Source organism: Delphinus delphis, chromosome 15 (genome assembly GCF_949987515.2).
Source record: "Delphinus delphis chromosome 15, mDelDel1.2, whole genome shotgun sequence".
NCBI classification, from domain to species: domain Eukaryota; kingdom Metazoa; phylum Chordata; class Mammalia; order Artiodactyla; family Delphinidae; genus Delphinus; species Delphinus delphis.
Window position 1 is genome coordinate 66555981 of NC_082697.1, and position 18963 is coordinate 66574943.

At 49.6% G+C, this 18963-nt stretch overlaps 1 protein-coding gene across 1 annotated transcript in view; it reads left to right on the plus strand.

The window, feature by feature from the left end:
• The first annotated feature begins 1291 nt into the window (after positions 1-1291).
• EEF2K (eukaryotic elongation factor 2 kinase) overlaps positions 1292-18963 on the plus strand; it is a 63775-nt gene continuing 46103 nt past the window's right edge. The window contains exons 1-2 of the mRNA XM_060031883.2: positions 1292-2132; positions 16146-16458. Coding sequence (XP_059887866.1) covers positions 16222-16458 — 237 coding nt within the window. The 5' untranslated portion in view covers positions 1292-2132; positions 16146-16221. The remainder of the gene's footprint in view (positions 2133-16145; positions 16459-18963) is intronic.

An 18963-nucleotide genomic window follows, 5' to 3' on the forward strand; every position in this document is an offset into this window, starting at 1 on the left:
GAATGTCACCCACTCCCCAAGCCTCATAAACTTGAACCTTCTCCCTGCAGGGGCCGTTGCAGCTGGTAAGCTGAAGGACTTCACTCTCCCAACGGGATCTGAATTTTTAGGGGCCACAAAAACTGAAGAGGCAAGGCTTATAGACAGGACATTAAAGGGGTCAGTATATACCTAGACCTGGGTCAAATTCTGCAACTTACTACGTAAACTTGGGAGAGTCACTTAACCGGCCTCCTTCTTTCTGTGTATGAAGTGAGGAGAGTAAGAGGGTTGGGATGAGAATTAAAAGAGATAATGTCTGTAAAGCAGTTACCACAGTACCTGACAAAAATAAATGCCCCGTAAATATCAGCTTTTACCACAACCCCAAAAAAGGCTCATCAAAGAAGGCATTACAAGTGACAGGTTGCCCTTGACCACAGGGGTGGTCAACATGTTTACAACCTAGTGTTGAGTAGAAAGGAGAAATAGATGAGTCGACTCTTGTTAGGAAAAATGTATGTATTCCCATATGCATAACCAGATAACCGTGTCTGTCTCTGGCCTGCCTGCACACACCTGTTTCTCTGTGTTTGCCTGGGGCTCACCTGGACACTCAGCCCTCCCTCCAGTTCCATGGGAGAACTTGGTCACATACACCATTCCAGTCCAAGGAGGCTTTGACTGAAGAACTCTTTGGGGCAGAGGTAAGTGGTTAGGTCACAAACCCCACCACGAACTATTTAAACAGCCCCCACTAGACATCGCCCTACTGGAAGCCTTTCCTTTCCTCATCCTTCCCACAGGCCCTGGCAGCCCCTGCCTGGCTCCTGCACTCCTCTCACCTGCGGGGGTCCTTCAAATTCCTCTCCCCTTTTTTACTACACAGAGTGACTCAGCAGACCCCAAACCAGCAGATGCCCTTTGCCAAGAGGAAGAAGCCACCTTGTAAATCTTCTGGGCAAGCGTATCTCTATAAGCCTCAGTTTTATGATCTGCGAAGTAGCGGTACTAGCGTTGGTGTGAAGATGGAATGCGATAAATAGCTTGATAAATATTACTGTTATTACTTATATCTTTTATTTATTTATTTTTTGGCCACACCGCACTGACTGCCAGGTAAGTCCCTTACTTTTATTTCTAAAATAAGAGTTGTGAAATTTTTAAAATTTCACTAGAAAAAATATCTGGAAGAATATACTATGAACATGTTCACAGTAGTTATCATTAGTTTTATTTCCTTTTCTTCTTTATACCTTCCATATTTAGTCATTCATTTTACAGGTATTTATTAAAGCACTTACTATGTGCCAGGCTGTGCGCTGAGTTAGGAATACAGCAACGTATTACACAAATAAGAATTGCCACAGTCATAAGTGCCTGTTTTCACAAAGCAGAAATCCGGAGGGAAAAAAAAAAGCAATTTCTGATTAAAATATTGCAAGGTTATGCATAGAGACGTACAATGAGATCCGATCACTACTGATTTTGGAAAGGACTCGAATACAGGAACTAGGCGGGCATCGGAGGGAGAATGGGAAGGTGCGGTGGGCGAGGGACGGGTTAGCTGCCCCCTTTTAAATTACCCGCTGGGAGGGCGGCCCCGTCGCTGGTAGGTGCCAGGCCGGCCCCACGCGTTAGATCCGGACGCTGTGTATTCAGCCGGCTGGGGAGTCGCAGACGCAGCGCCGGGAGATCCAAGCGGCGGCTGCAGGAGCGGTGATAGTCATTGCCCGCGGCCACGTGAGCGCCGCGCCGGGCTTACGCCCGCCCGCGGCTCCGCCCCTGCCCGCAGTCTCCTGCCCCAGCCACAGCCCCAGCTCGGCGAGTGTCCGGATACGCCGTCCGAACGCCGCGCGCTGCAGCTGCCCCAGGCCAGCCGACGGTCGCCGGCGCCCTTGCCCTTGGAACGCGCCCCCAGCGCCCCGGAATCGTTCTAGCGGCTCCGTGCGCCCCTCGCGCCCCGGGATCGTTCCGGCGGCCGCCCCTGCCTCCCCGGAGCGCCAGCCCGCGCTCCCCGCTCGCCGCTCCCCGGCACTCTCGGGGGGCCCGCCCGCCCTGCACCCTGGAGCACCGGGCCTCGAGCCTCTGCCAGCTCCTCTGGATCCTCGCGGCCGTGGGCAGCGGCTGCCGTGCCTCTCCGCCCGAGACAGGTAGGTAGGGCGGCGGTTGGCCTGGGGGGCCGGGATCCGGCGCTGCAAGCCTGTGCTCCCCGGTGCAGCCGGCGCCCGGAGCGCGGAGAGTCTGGGGCTTAAACGTGGGGCCGCAGGCGGAAGGAGAGCGTGGGGGTTAAGCTCCTCGGGTTTCAGTGTTTGCTTCTGTAAAATGGGGGAGTCGTGGCGAATATCGGCAGTGTCTATTGGTAAAATACTTGGCACGTGACGGTCGGGGAGAGGCAGCTTGGGGCCTCCGCCCGCGGCTCCCGGAGGCCCGCAGAGGGTGGGGGCAGCGCTGCCTTTCTTCCCCTGCAGGGCCGGCATCCCCCACCCCGGCCCCTGAACGAGAGGCCCAAGTTCCGGGAACCTCGAGGACCGTGTAGACGCGCCCTTGCTGCATTGTTGACTGCAGGAGTTCGGGTGTTGGCAGGCTCCGTGGACCTGTGCGCCAAGGGGCCGGGCGTTAATATGCGTGTGGCGGGGCTGGGGCCTACCGGGTGAGTCCCGGCCTAGATTCGCCGCACCCGCCTGGGGGATTGCGGGAAAGCGGCCCAGCTGCGCCCCGCGTGAGACAGATGGGCTGCTGGCAGGGGGGCGCTGCTCCGTCTGCCTTGTGGGGACGCTCTATGGGAGCCTGACTTCTGGGTCCTCGGCCCTGGAAGCTGCCTGCCTTGGGGCAGCTCAGCCAGGAAATTGTCTACCCCTCTGATTTTACAGAGGAGGAGACAGATCCAGAGTGGTCTACCGGCAGATACTAATAAGCAAGATGGACTAAGTCTGGGACTACGGAGCAAGCAGGTGGAGCTGATAATGCCCACTCGGGGGTGGGGGGTGGGGGGGGACGGAGGGTTATTGGAGAAGGCTTCCTGGAGGAGGTGATGGAAAGGATGCCAGTGGTAGGAGGTAGGGTTTAGGAGATAGAGTTTGGCAGGCGTCATCCTTCTCTGTGGCCTCCACAGCGCCTTACGGTCATTGTTTGGTCGATGCATTTATTCAGCAAATACAATAAAGCTGCTTGATGATGGGAAATTAGATGTAACATGGTGGAGATTGCCATCCTCCCTCCTCTCCTGTTCTTAAAGAGGGTGTGTCGGCTGGGATCCCAAGTTCTTATCTTTTGCAGGGGGCGGGGAAGCAGGAAGTCAGGGCCTGACCATCCCTTGAAATAGTTTCAGTTTACATATGATCACTTGTGTATGTTCTGTGATTTGCGGTGGGTGGGTATTGTGTGTGTGTGTGTGTGTGTGTGTGTGTGTGTGTGTGTGTGCTTTTGGTGACAGAACAGTACTTTCTGGCCGACTACTAAGGATATATCACTGATATGATTTTAAAACATTTTTAATGAATTATGTGGCAGAGATGGCTGTTGGTCACCCATGTCCTCTTCTTCTTGGGGTATCACCTGGATATATTTCCTGGGCTCCCTTACAGTTTGGTGGGCCACATGACTGAGTTTTGGCTGATGGAATGTGAGCAGAGAGAGTGTGTGCCCCCGTCAAGCTTGGACCCTAAAAACCTCCCCACTTTCCTCATTTACCAGCAGAGTTGAGAGGACTCTGAGGGCCTGGAGAAGGGCAGAGCCACAAGCTGGAAGGAGCCTGGGCCTCTGAATGACTGTGGAGCAGAGCCTCTCCTTTCCCCCTCTCTGGTGGTCTGTGGCTGTCCACTGAAGAGTATGGGGCTCCAGGAAGCTCTTCGGAAGGTCTTTGGGTATGAAAGAGGCTGGCTGGCTGTGGCCTTCCCCTCAGGGTGATCTAACTGGGCTGTTCCACAGGCGAAGGGTATCTTTAGGCCTTTTTTCTCACACTGGTCAGATTCCCCAAAGAAGTCTTGTCCAGTCTTTGGCAGGATTGGCATCCAGTTGCCAGGACACTGAGAGCAGCGTGGAAGAAAGCTGAGGGTCACCAGCAGAAACTTGGATTTGTTCAAGCTCATTCTCTAGGATTTACTCTTTCTGGCCCTGTTCCCAAAGCTGATACAGGAAAAGTTGATGATCGGGACTGCATTCAAAGTAATAGTGGCTGGCTGGACTGCTTAAAAAATAAACATTTCTGTGTTGGGGAGATCAGTTTTGCTGACCAAGAAACTGCAGACTTAATCCCCGTGAACTGAGAATGTTCTAGAAGAAAGTGGTTATAGTGACCACCACAGGATAAAAGTAGCTTGGATTAAACTCTTGCAGGCAAGGCTGATGGGCACAAGAAGAAGGCTTCAAATGAAGGAAGGAGTGAGTCACTAACAGGCTGATGACGAAGTAGAAGATGACATTCTCTGGGTCCCCAAAGTCCCAGGGCTGTGGAACACCCAGAGAAGCATTTCAGAGGGCTGGAAAGTCAGAGGGCAGCCATTGTTCCGTTCTCCAGCTGTGATGCTTTCTGGACCTGGCAAGGACCCCACAGGCTGTGGCTGAAAGGCAGGAGGCTCAGCTGGAGAACGTTCTGTCCGCCATTGGTTCTTGAACTTTAGTGAACATTGGTACCACCTGGAGGGCTTGTTTAACCATGGCTTGCTGGGCCCACCCCCAGAGTTTTCTTTAGCAGGACTGGAGTGAGGCCCCAGAATTTGCACCTGTGACAAGTTTTCAGGTGAGGCTGCTCCTGCTGCTAGTGGTCCAAGGATCACACTTTAAAAGTGGTTTAGCAGGGCTTCCTTGGTGGCGCAGTGGTTGAGAGTCCGCCTGCCGATGCAGGGGACGCGGGTTCGTGCCCCGGTCTGGGAGGATCCCACATGTTGCGGAGCGGCTGGGCCCGTGAGCCATGGTTGCTGAGCCTGCGCGTCCGGAGCCTGTGCTCCGCAGCGGGAGAGGCCACAGCAGTGAGAGGCCCGCGTACTGCAAAAAAAAAAAAAAAAAAAACCCAAAAAAAGTGGTTTAGCAAGTGATGGCTGAGCGAAGCCCTGGATAGACCTGCACTGGCTTCAGACCCACCTCCCCCACCTTCTAGCCATGTGATTTGGGGCAAGTCACTTAACTTCTCTGTTCCTCAGTTTCCTCATTTGTAGGATGGAGCCAGTGGTGCGTCCCTCCTGGGGTTCAGGGGAGGCTTCCTAGAGGAGGTGGCATCTATCTAACCTGAGACCTGAGGGATGAGCAGAGTTGGCCAGGGGACAGGTAGGGAGAGCAGGCTACAGCATGTGCCAAGCAGATGGCACAGTGTGGGCGAGCCAAGGGAGGAGGCAACGCTTGTCCTCCAAGGAGCTGAGAGGAGTGATGGAGCAAGAGCTTTGTAAGTGGTGCTGAAATGGCATGAATCTGTTCTGGGCTACATGTCTCAGGGCCGGATTGCAGTGGAGGGGAGGCTGACCAGGTCATGGCAAATGGGCCTGGGGATGGGAGGGCCTGAAAGCAGTGCAGGTTACTTCTGTCCACATCCCATTGGCTCAAATGTAGTCGCATGGCCCCACCTAGATGCAAAAGGATTTGGGCAGGGGAGAACAGATCCACAGTGGACAGTTGGCTTCTGTGCCACAGACCAGTTCTCTCACCTCTTCTTCGCCTTGCTCACTCTGCCCCACTTTGGTGGATGAGTGAATTTTATAGATGAGGAAACTGAGGTTCAGAGAGGTTAGGTAATTTGCCCAACATCACTCAGCTAGTGGCAGAGCTGGGACTTGAACACAGATCTGTTCATCCCAAAAGACTTGTTGGGCCCGATCCTGGTCTTGGCTGCTTTTTGAGGGCCTCCCCATGACCCAGGCTTTCCCACTCGGGATCTCAGCTGCGTCTCTGGGCTAAGTAACCCCCAGATGCCTTGTAATTCTAACCCGATAGTCCCTCCATTCCTCCATGCCTACAATGCTCATTATACCCGCAGAAATTGCCCACTTTTGTTCAGTTATTCATTCACGCAGCCTGCGTTTACAGGGAACCTAGTGTGTGCCAGGCATTGTGCTCTGGGCTGGTAGCTAGAAGGACTAAGACACGGCCCCTTTTGTTCCAGACGCTCACGTGGTCTGGCCACCAAGAGGCTGTATAAACACAGAGTTGCCCTGAGAAGTGAACCACACTGTCTCTCTGATCTGACCCACCAGGAGGACAGAGTATCCTGGGAACATGAGAAGGGTGCAAACGATTAAAACTTAAAATTCAAGCCCTCTTGTGCATTTTGTCAGTTGAAGCTGTAATTATATTATTGTGCTTTGTATTCTAAGATGTATTTTTCTGATTTTTAAAACAGTAAAGTAGCCTTTGCACCTTAACAGCTTTATATGAATGAAGGACAGTGAATGGCAACGATGAGCTTTAGCAGTCAATGTTGACTTGTCTCTCTGGGTCCAGCTGCGGGTTGCTGTTCTCATCAGCGAGTAAGCTAATTCCTCTGTCTCTGGTATGCGTGGGGATGTGTTTTTAAAGAGGAGATGAGGGAGGGTGGATTGGGGGAAGTCTCCTTGGAATCCACCAGAGTCATTCTAGAACAGGGTTTCTCAGCACTACTGACAGTTTGGCTGGACAGTTCTTTGTCGTGGGGTGCTGTGCTGTGCATCGTGGGATGCTGCCAGCATCCCTGGCCTCTACCCACTAGATGCCGGTTGCACTCCCAGAGGTGTGACAACGAACGGTGTCTCCAGACATTGCCAAGTGTCCCCTGAGGGGGCAAAATTACCCCACTGTTCTGGACTCTATTTGTTTCCTACTGCCACTGTAACAAATTACCACAGACTTAGTGGCTTAAAACAACACAAATTTCTTTTCTTATGGTACTGGAGATGAGAAGTTCAAAAGCCAAGGTGTCAGCAGGGCCATGTTCTTTCTGAAGGCTGTAGGGAAAATCTGTTGCCATGCTTTTCCAGTTTCTGTAGGCCACCTGCATTCCTTAGCTCGTGGCCCCTTCCTCCATCTTCCAGGCCAGCTGCATAGCATCTTCAAAATTTCTCTATGACCCCTGCTTCCATTGTCACATCTCTTCCTCTGACTCTGACCCTCCTGCCTCCTTTTTATAAGGACTCACTGGATAATCGAGGATACTGTCCCATTTCAAGATCCTTAATCACACCTGCAAAGTCGCTTTTGCCACATAAGGGAACATGTTCACAGGCTTTGGGAATTACGATGTGGGCATCTATGGAGCGGCATTATTCTGCCCGTGACATAGACTGTTGGGTCTCTGGGTATGATGGAAATGCTTACGGAGGGCCTGGGAGGAGGGAAGTGACTTAGGAATTGGGGAGTGGGGTATGGTCAGAGCGTAATAGCAGCTGGTGCTTTTGAGGACAGTTCCCTGTCAGGCCTCATGGGCCTGATCTCACTACCAATTCCAGGGGTTAGCTGTCCCCTGTTTTACAGACTGGAAACCACCCAGAGAAGGCTTTCCGGAGGGGGTAAAAATTTGAGCTGGATTTTGAAGGGAACAGAGGGGTTTGGCAGCAGGTGGGAGAGGCATGCCAGAAAGAGTGTCCTTAGGGTGCAGGGGCAGGGAAGTGAGAACTTGGTTGTGAATGGGGACTGGTTCTTGGGTGGGGACATCTGTGAATCAGTCCTTTTTCTCTGACATGAACTGTATTATTTCTTGAAATAGTTTTAATAAATGTTTATTCATGAGCACCCCCACATCCTGGGGGTATATATGTTAATAAGTCACTGACCTGAACTCTTAGCTGGAGGCTTGACTTAGTAACTCCTGATGTCACACCTTGTTACCCTCCCCACCGGCAGCAAATTAATGAAACTCAGCCTGGAAAGGTATCTGATTAGCACTTTATGAGCCCTGCTCAGTGCCAGGCGCTGTGCAGGTAGAGACTCAAGGAAGTCCCAGCCTGCCACATGGAGTCTGTTGTTTCAGGCTCCTAGCTGGGTAGCCAGGATTCAAACTGTCTCGGGCACTACGCTGAGCTTTGGTTTTTGTTTCTTTTATTTTCACCAACTTTTTTTTTAATTGATGTATAACTGATTTACGATATTATAGTAGGTTCAGGTGTACAGCATAGTGATTCAGTGTTTTTACAGATTATACTCTATTAAAAGTTATTACAAATAATGGCTGTAATTCCCTGTTCTATAAATATATCCTTGTTGCTTATTTATTTTATACATAGTAGCGCATATATCTTGACTTGCCCCTCCCTTTATCCCTGTCCACACTACTTTTGGTTTCTGTATCTATGAGTCCCAGGCATGTTTGGATTCAGAATCTCAAATGACGTCATCACTGTTCATTTTTCTCTTCATCTCTTGTTCTGCTCTTCACCAAAAGTCAGCTTTGTTCTCTGGTGGCCTCAGCCCCTGTCTCAGATTAACAGCCTGCAGGAAAGGACTGACCTTCTCTTCCAGTTGCTCACGCTAAAGCCCCAGGCTTACCTGAGATTAGGCCATAGTGGTTTGACTTGAGTCACATGCCCATCTCTGAGCCAATCACTATGGCCAGGTGCCCAGTGCTGTGATTGGCTTAGTGGGGTCATGTGACACACCCCATTACCTGGGGGTGGATCCCCAACCCCATGACTGGAGAGTGGGGGAGAAGCAGATCCCCAAACAGAAACAGGTGCGTGACACGAGGTGGTCCATAAGTCACCCGGTCCATTGTGGTTGCAGTTGAAGACCATTGAGTTCTGCCGTGCTGGCCATATACTAGTGTGTGTACTGGTGGCCCAGCACAGCCCGTGTTGGCTCTGGGGTGCTGGCTCCCAGGAGTGGTGGGTGGGAGATTCCAGATCATTTCTGCATCAGGAAGGCAGCTCCTGGGGGTGAGGGGAGCCCCAAGGAGGGCCGGTGGTCACTGTGGCTTGGCCCACAGGCCTTGACCTAGGCACTGCAATCATTGTTTCCTGCCCCAGTGGCTGCCAGAGAAGCCCTTTACAGCAAGACGCAGTGAGAGCAGGGGTTCAGTGGCCAGAGCCGAAGACAGCCTGTTCCCTGAGGACCCCTGAAGAAGCTTGGCGTGGCTACTAACCAGGCGTCCAGGTCACCAACCTGGCTGGGACCCAGGATTCAGCCCCCTTTATTGATGGTACTAAAAATGATGATGATAATTATAGTCTTAGTGCTTGTTCTGTGCCAGCACTGTCAGGTTAGTGGGGTGGGTACAACTCTGCATCCCAGGTTATAATGCGGAACCCGAGGCCAAGAGGTAAAGTCACACACCCAGTAAGTGGCAGAGTTGGGGCTTGAACTTGGGTCTGACTCAGAACTCTGCTCAGCTGCCTCTCCATAGAAATATCTTCCCAGGATGTGTCAGAGCCTGGGAGGGGAAGATGCGGATGCCTGAGTGAGGGCAGAGGAAAGCTTCTCGAGAATCCTGATGTCTTGGGAACTGGGGTTCTGCTCCTGGTCTCAGTCTCTCTGCTCACAGAGAGGCCCTCTGTGGGCCGGGCAAAGCCCAGGTTAGATGGAGATTCCTAAGAGGCTGGTATTGGAACAGGCATCATGGGGCTGAGTTATGGGCCAGTGAGGGCTCCTTGCCTGTCTAGGGGAATCCACCATCCTCCAGGTGTCCGGTCTTTATGGGCAGATGTGGAAGCAGCTACAAGTTAGGTCTCTGGATTGAGACCACAGTTTTCCTAGGCTGACGTGCCCAGGCATCAACTTGTCATAAGAGATATGATGTGACTTTTTATGACATGGGAGAGAAGGGGTACTGGACCAGATAGAATTAGCAAGTAGTAGGAAAAAAAGAAAATTATAGTCTATTATGTAAGTTTAGATAGCAAACTCTGAAGATTGTGAGTCCAGGATAATTATGGTGCCCCATGATGTAAGATAAGCTGCCCCAGGCTCTCTCTGTTTCATGGCTCTGCCATCCTCGGCACATGGCTTCCTTCTCATGAATAAATTTAGCTGCTTGAGCTCCAGCCATCACACCAGCATTCCAGCCAGCAGGAAGGAGAGAGAGCAGAAGGGTACACTCCCTCTTTTTAAAAACCATTCCCTAGATAAACAAGGTCCTACCGTATAGCACAGGGAACTATATTCAATATCCTGTGATAAGCCATAATGGAAAAGAATATGAAAAAGAATGTATGTATAACTGAATCACTTTGCTGTACAGCAGAAATTAACACAACATTGTAAATCAACTACACTTGAGTAAAATAAATTGAAAAAAAAAAAAACCCTTCCTAAAGTTGCATAGAACCCTTCTGCTCATATCCCCTTGGCCAGAACTTGGTCACATGGTCACGCCTAATTGCAAAGTAATCTGGGAAACGTAGACCTTATTATGAGTGGCCGCATGCTTAGCTAAAAAGCAGTGGTTCTGTTATTAATAAGGAGAGAATAGCTGTCGGGGGACAGTTAGCAGGCGTTGCCACAGCTGCCTTTTCAAAGCAAATGTATGACAACTGAAAAGCCATGAAACAGATCCCCCTCACTCAGTTCTGGAAAACGTATCAAGTGCCTGCTGGGTACAAGGCACTGTGCCAACTAGGGTCACAGCTGCTTGTCTGCAGCTCATTTTGTTTCCCAGGGCCCAGGAAAATGTCAGGTCTGTGGTGGGATGTGGCCAAGGGCTGGGATTCTGGTCCTAATTCCCCTGTGAACTCCTGTGGAGCCTCAGTCAGGCCACTTTCCCGCTCAGCTTCCCTCACAAATGGGGAAGTTGGCGAGATGAACTAATTTAGTCAAGGTCACCAGTAGCACAGCTAGGATTTGCACCCTTTGGCAGCCTGGCTCCTGAGCCCGGGCTCTTAACTGCTGGGCAACACTGCCTGGAGCTCCGTAGCTGAGGCTGTGGCTCCGGCCCCTCTCCTGGCACCAGCGCAGCCCCAGAGGCCAGTAACCTGGCTGGGCTGCTGGCAGCTCCAGGCAACCGTGTCTCTTGGTCAGCAGGGACTCTGGCCAGGGGCTGACCAGGGCAGAGTAGGCATTGGGGCTGGGAGCGGCCGAGAGTGGGGAGAAGTGGGCACAGGGCCCGGGGACGATTTTGGTAACAAGCAAGATCAGGTGGCTTTGGCATCGGATCCAGGCGATGACTGTATTGCCCAGAGGGTCAGAAGCAAACTCGGAGGTTGACACCCAGAGCAGCAATTTTCACACTGAGTTGAATAATCAGTGTGGGTGGTGCATTAAAGATAAAGAGTAAAAAAGAAAGAAAAACAAGTGGAATCAAAAATAGCAGAGGGCATTGTACAAAGTAAGGCTAAGTACAGTTTCCTGAAATTTTCACTTACATTTTGTAGGTGGGTACTGGGTTAGGATATAAATATATTTCTTGCTCTGATGACTGTCAAGAAAGTGCTGAAGCCTCAGGTCTAGAAAACTGCCTCCCAATGGAAACAGCTGTTAAGAATAATTGGAATTAGTTGATTTAAAAATTTTTAAAGTTTTTTCACTTAAAAATTTTTTTTTATATTGAAAGCAACCAGCTTTGTAAAAACTTAAAACAGGGCTTCCCTGGTGGCACAGTGGTTGAGAGTCCGCCTGCCAATGCGGGGGATACGGGTTCGAGCCCCGGTCTGGGAAGATACCGCATGCCGCGGAGCAACTAAGCCCGTGCGCCACAAGTACTGAAGCCTGCGTGCCTAGAGCCTGTGCTCTGCAACAAGAGAGGCCACCGCCATGGGAGGCCCGCGCACCGCAGCGAAGAGTAGCCCCCGCTCGCTGCAACCAGAGAGGGCCAGTGCGCAGCAATGGAGACCCAATGCAGCCAAAAATAAATGAATAAATTAAAAAAAAAACACTTAAAACAGTACAGAAGTGTACAAAATGTTAAAAACTTCCCTCCACCCGCCAGCTCCCAGTCGCACTGCCCATCGCAGTGCTGGCAGCGCTCTTGTGGGCCCTTCAGGGACGTACCTTTTCTTTTAGCACAGATAGGATCACCATAATGTAACTGCTCTTGTGCAACTTGCTTTTTATTTATTTATTTTTTAATTATTATTTTTAATTATTATTATTTTTTTTTTTGCTGTACGGGGGCCTCTCACTATTGTGGCCTCTCCCACTGCGGAGCACAGGCTCCGGATGCGCAGGCCCAGCGGCCATGGCTCATGGACCCAGCTGCTCCGCAGCATGTGGGATCTTCCCGGACCGGGGCACGAACCCGTGTCCCCTGCATTGGCAGGCGGACTCTCAACCACTGCGCCACCAGGGAAGCCCGAACTTGCTTTTTAAATGTAACGGTTTTTCCTTTCCTTTTCTTTCTTTCTTTTTTTAATTATTATTTTTAATCTTTTTAAAAAACATTTATTTATTTTATTTTTGACTGCATGGGGTCTCTGTTGCTGCCTTCAGGCTTTCTCTAGTTGCAGCGAGCCGGGGCTACTCTTCATTGTGGTGCACGGGCTTCTCATTGTGGTGGCTTCTCTTGTTGCGGAGCACGGGCTCTAGGTGTGCGGGCTTCAGTAGCTGTGGCAGGTGGGCTCAGTAGTTGTGGCTTGTGGGCTCTAGAGCGCAGGTTCAGTAGTTGTGGCACATGGGCTTAGTTGCTCCACCACAGGTGGGATCTTCCCAGACCAGTGATCGAACCCGTGTCCCTTGCATTGTCAGGTGGATTCTTAACCACTGTGCCACCAGGGAAGTCCCATGTCTTTTATTTTTTTAAACATTAGATTATTGAAGTATATTCACAAACCTACCAAACTTATTTAAAGTGGATTTAATATAGTCAGTGGTTTTTTAATGTATTAACAGAGTCATGCAACCAACACAGTCGGTTTTAGAACATTTTCATCTATTCAGAAGAAACCCTTTAGTGATTGTTCCCCATTTCCCCCCGACTCTCCCCTCCCCCATCCCTACAACCACTCACGTACTTTCTTATAGAGTTGCCTTCTCTGGACTTTTCATATAAATGGAATCGTTCAATATATGGTCTTTTTTGAACTGTCTTCTTTCACTTAGCATCAGTACTTCATTCCTTTTTGTGGCTGAAGAGCATTCCGTTGTATATATAGACCACATTTTGCTTATCCATTCATCAGTTAACGGGTGTTTGGATGTTTCCCCTTTTGGCTATTGCGTGTAATACTACTATGAACCATATGTCACAAGTTTTTGTTGTGGACATGTTTGGGTATATACCTAAGAGTATAGTTGCTGGATCATATAGTAATTCTGTGTTTAACTTTTTGAGAAACTGCCAGGCTGTTTTCCAAAGTGACTGCACCATTTTACATTTCCATTAATAGTGTATGAGGGGGCTTCCCTGGTGGCGCAGTGGTTGAGAGTCCGCCTGCTGATGCAGGGGACGCGGGTTCGTGCCCCGGTCCAGGAAGATCCCACATGCCGCGGAGTGGCTGGGCCCGTGAGCCATGGCTGCTGAGCCTGCGAGTCTGGAGCCTGTGCTCCTCAACGTGAGAGGCCACAACAGTGAGAGGCCCGCGTATCGCAAAAAAAAAAAAAAAAAAAAAAAAAAAGTGTATAAGGGTTTCCAGTGTCTCCCCATCCTCACCAACACTTGTCATTTTCCACTTTTAAAATTCTATCCTAGTGGGTGTGGCTTTGGTTTGTATTTCCCTAATGTCTAATGATGTTGAGTATCTTTTCATGTGTTTACTGGCCATGTGTATCTTCTTTAGAGAAACGTCTGTCCAAATCCTTTGCCTTTTTTTTTTTGGCTGTGCTGCGTGGCATGTGGGGTGTTAGATCCCCGACCAGGGATCAAACCCGTGCCCCTGCAGTGGAAGCGTGGTGTCTTAACCACTGGACTGCCAGGGAAGTCCCCCTTTGCCCATTTTTTATTTGGGTTATTTGTCTTTTTATTGTTAAGTAGTATGAGTCCGTTACATAGTCCCTTATCAGACATGATTTGCAAAAATTTTCTCCCATTCTGTGAGCTATCTCTCCACTCTCATGGTGGTGTCCTTTGAAGCACAAAAGTTTTTAATTTTGATGATGTCCAGTGTATCTATTTTGTTGCTTGTGTTTTTGGTGTCCTATCTAAGGCTTTGCCTAATTCAGTGTCACAAAGATTTTCTCTTATATTTTCTTCTGAGAGTGTTAGAGTTTTACTCTTATATTTAAACCTTTGATCCATTTTGAGTTAGTTTTTTTGGTCACACTGCGCAGCTTAGTTCCCCAACCAGGGATCAAACCCGTGACCCCTGCAGTGGAAGCTCGGATTCTTAACCACCAGACCTCCAGGGAAGTCCCCATTTTGAGTTAATCTTTGTATATAATGTAGGAAGGTGTTCAACTTCATCCTTTTGCGTGTGTATATTCACTTGTCCTGGCACCATTTATTGAAAAGAGTATTCTTTCCACATTGAATTGTCTTGGTACCCCTTTCAGAAGTCAATTGGCTGTAAATGTGAGGGTTCATTTTTGGACTCTCAGTTCTGTGTCTATCCTCATGCCACTATCACCTGTCTTAATTACTTTAGCTTTGTAGTAAGTTTTGAATTCAGAAAGTGTGATTCTTGTAACTTTTACGAGATTCTTTCGGCTATGCTGGGTCCCTTGAATTTCCATGTGAACTTTAGGACCAGTTTGTTAATTTTTCAGTGAAGCCACTGGGATTCTGATAGTGATTGGGTTGACTCTGTAGATCAGTTTTGGGAGTATTGCCACCTTAGCTATGTTAAATTTTCTGATCTATGAACACGGGATATCTTTACACTTATTTCGGTCTTCTTTCACTTCTTCTGACACGTTTTGTTTCTCGCTGTACAAGTCAAGCACTTCTTTTGTTAGCCAAGATATTTTATTTTATTTTTTTTGGCCGCATGATTTGTGGGATCTTAGTTCTCCGATCAGGGATTGAACCCGTGTCCCCTGCCATGGAGGCGTGGAGTCCTAACCACTGGACCTCCATGGAATTCCCTAGCCAAGTTTTTTTTTTTTTTTTTTTTTTTGCGGTACACGGGCCTCTCACCGCTGTGGCCTCTCCCGCTGCAGAGCACAGGCTCTGGACGCGCAGGCCCAGCGGCCATGGCTCACGGACCCAGCCGCTCCGCGACATGTGGGATCCTCCCCGACCGGGGCACGAACCCGTGTCCCCTGCATCGGCAGGCGGACTCTCCACCACTGCGCCACCAGGGAAGCCCCCTAGCCAAGTTTTTTATTCTTTTTGATGCTATTATAGATAAAATTGTTTTCTTAATTTCATTTTTGGATTTTTTCATTGATAGTATATGGAAATACTATTGATTTTTGTATCCTACAATGTTGCTGAACTCTTTCTTGACTATCTTTGCATGTCTTTGTGTATCTAGAGCTTCCTTTTTCTTTGTAAGAGTCACACAGTATTTCATGGTGTAGAAAAACTGTAGTTTATATAACAGGCCTCCATTGATGGTCCTTGTGGGCTCTTCCCTCTTTTTACTGTTACTGATTGTGCTACAGAGAACGCTCTTCAGGCCACTCACCCATTCCGGGGACGTGTGTTGAGTGCCTGCTCTATGCCAGGCATTCTTAAGGCAACAGGGCTACAGATGATAAAGTTAAATGAGGTGATTTTGGCTTGCTTGGGAAAATCTCTTTGAAGAAAATAAAACAGGGTGATGTGCTAGGGAGTGACTGGGTGTGTGTTTGAGAGGGGTTCTTTGAATTGAATCAGAGAAGATTTCTCTGGAGAGGTGACTTTTGAGCTGGGATCCAAATGATGAGAAGGACCCACTGTTGGGAGATTGGGAAGGTTGTTCCAGGCACAGGGAACACAACAAGTACAAAGGCCCCGAGGTGGAAAATGGGCCCCCAGTGTTCACGGAACACAAAGAAAGCCCATGGGCCTGGAGAGCTGCCAAGGCCGGAGGAGAGGTGGACAGGGGCCAGACTAACACAGGCCTGGTAGCCTTAAAAGGCGTTTGGATTTTGTTAAGAATGTGAAGAGAAGCTGCTGGAGAGTGTCAAGCAGAGAAATGATTTGATCTAATTTATGTTCTAAAAACATCAGCCTTGTGGCTTAAGAAGCATTTATTTTCTGTTTCAAGTGCTGAGTTCTTCAAAGTGGAATTACCGGGTGGAGGGGTTTGTACATTTAAAATGTTCCTAGACACTGCCTTCCAGTGTCTCCTCTAAAGGTGGAAGTAGTTTTCACTCTGAGGGTACTCGCTCCTTCCGTGCCAGGGGCATTCGGGGTGAGGTGCCCTGCAAGCTCTCAGCCCCTGGACCCCAGCACCCATTCTCTTTCTTCCTTGCAGGACCCTCACTGCTGCATTTGCCCAGTAACTCTGGCTGTGCCGCCCAGCCCTTGGGTAAGACGGGCGTCCCGGGAACATGGCAGAGGAAGACCTCATCTTCCGCCTGGAAGGCGTGGATGGCGGCCCGACCTCCCGGGCTGGTGATTCAGATGCAGACAGCGATGGTGAGGAGGGTTACTTCATCTGCCCCATCACTGATGATCCGGGGGCACACCAGAATGTTAATTCCAAGGTTAATAACTACTACAGCAACCTAGCCAAAAGCGAGCGCTACGGCTCCAGCGGGTCCCCGGCCATCTCCTTCCATTTCAAGGTGAGTGGTCCCCCCCTCCCCCCACTCCCCCTGCCCAGCTCACCTGCCATAGGGATGGGAGGTTGGGGTCGCTGGTTGAGGTTGTTTCCAAACTCTTGCCAGTGCGTAAATCCTGGATCTGAGGCTATGCCTATTAACCTGGGAAGATTTGGTTGTTTTAATATAAGTTTCATTACTTTAGAGCAGTGTTTTACAAATAGCTGCTCTGTACCCACTAGTGGGTTGTGGAAACCTTGGCCAGTTTTTTAAGACCCAGAACAGAACAGAATAGATTAGAAAATATTGGAGAGGGAGGTGGGAGGGGGGAAAAATATCAGAGAGCACTGACAGTCGTAAAGATATTTTAGGGACACGTACACACACGTTTACACACTCACATGCAGTGACCAAATTGGTTGTTGGTGACCAGGTTCTCTGACAGAGCGGTTGTGAAGTATTTTTATTTCATCCCTGCATTTGTGTGTATGAGGGTCTAGAGAAAGGATGTAAAATGTAGTTTTTCATGTTGGTTGTGGTCAAAAGAGCCACTGCTTAGAGTTGGGCATCCTTCTTCTGGATTGAGGAAGAGGGGACTTATTTTGTTAGGAATTTGTGTTCATACCATGGCAAAGCTGGTAAAGAGAAGAGGCAGAAAGGCGAACGTTATTGGACTTTTGTATAATAACTGGTGGTGAAAAAAAATTTTTAATGCAGTAATGTTATCCTTATTTAAGTTAATCCTCACAAACAGTAAGTATCCGTTTGTACTGTAACGAAAATGCCTATTACCACTTTGGGATTTGAAATTGAAGTCATTCTTCTCTAACTGCAGAATTAATCTGTTTTTAGAAAATTAATAATTCTAGTTCTCAGACAGTTGTATATTTTTCCTTTCAAGTCAGAGTTCTAGCTTAGCTCTCCCGGGCAGGCAGCTCCAAAAATAGGCCTGTGGGTCCCCTCTGAGGTTGGGGGGCCCCTGAAGGGTCAGGTTGCGGCTTGCCCTGCTTTCCTGTCCTAAGGTGGCTTCTGAAACACACACTCTGCCCCTCAGAGGGCAGCGTGGGAAGACAGGGGAGCAGCCTGGCGCTCCTGTCTGTTCCAGTAAGTCAGGAAGGCTCACGGAAACGTGGATTCCTGCAGCCTCGTGTACCACGTGTGAGGAGATCCAGGTGCCAGAGGGGGCCGGAGGGGTCAGAGCTTGTGAAACACAAACCAACTCATGCTAACTCAAGTGAAAAAAAAAAGGGAAATTTATTCTAGCAGTCAAGAAGTGTTTCTTGAGACCCACAGGCAGAAACAATGTCTGGCCTCTCAGGGGACAGATGCAGGAAGCTGGAAGGCCACAGGACTGTCTCTCTCTGTCTCATTCCTCAACTCTCTTTGCCATTCTTTATTCTTCTCTGCACCTCAGTCTACACAGTGGGAAAATGGATCCCCCCAGCCCCAGGGTCCCCTCATTACAGACGGAGCCACATGCAAAGACAGATCTGACCTTCCTCCATCCCAGCTGTAAGAGGAGAAAAATCTAATCTGCTTGGCCCAGCCCGAGTCAGGCATCCTCTGTCTCTGGTCCAGTCAGTCACCTCTGGCCAGGGCACAGCATGGTGGGGTGCCGGGGATCACAGAACGGGGGCTGCTTCCAGAGAAGGAGGATCCTGGAGGCCTCCTAGTGGGGCAGACCCCTTAGAAGGGCTCCACCCACAGCTACCTGTTCAGAGGAGCCATGAGCGTGGTTTGGCCTTTTGGCAAACACTGAGTGGGTCCAGGAGCTGGAGGGTCTCAGACAGGGAGGGATGGACACAGTCTCTGACCACAAAACTCAGAATGGTAAATCCTTTAAAGGAAACACAGACGGAGTGATCCAGCAAAGGGAAGTTTGTCTATAAGTCTGGCTTAGGACGTGAGCTTCATGAGGGCAGGACCCTGTGGCCTCATCATTCATCCCCAGTGCCGTGCACACAGCAGGTGCTTTATTCGGAATCAGGAGAGGGATGAGTGCTGAGCTCACTTCACTGGGTGCGATCTTGCTAAAGGACAGATAGGGACAGATAGTCGGTATTTACATAAAACAGAAACCACTGTGGACCATTTGACAATAGTTATTAAAGTAAAAAATACTTATACCTCAGAGTTATAATTAACATAGACTATTACATTAGTTTCAGGTGGGGACAATTCTTTATTTGGTGGGACTGTCCCTTATATTGTAGGACATTCAGCATGTCTGACCCCTGCTCATTAAATGCCGTATTCTCCCCTACTCATCATGACAACCCAAAACGTTCCCCACCATATATTTGCAAAGCTCGCATGAGGAGGTACTGCCCTCAGTTGAGAACAAGTAACAAAACATTTGTACAGGGCTTCCCTGGTGGCGCAGTGGTTGAGAGTCCGCCTGCCGATGCAGGGGACACGGGTTCGTGCCCCGGTCCGGGAAGATCCCACATGCCGCGGAGCGGCTGGGCCCGTGAGCCATGGCCGCTGAGCCTGTGCGTCCGGAGCCTGTGCTCCGCAACGGGAGAGGCC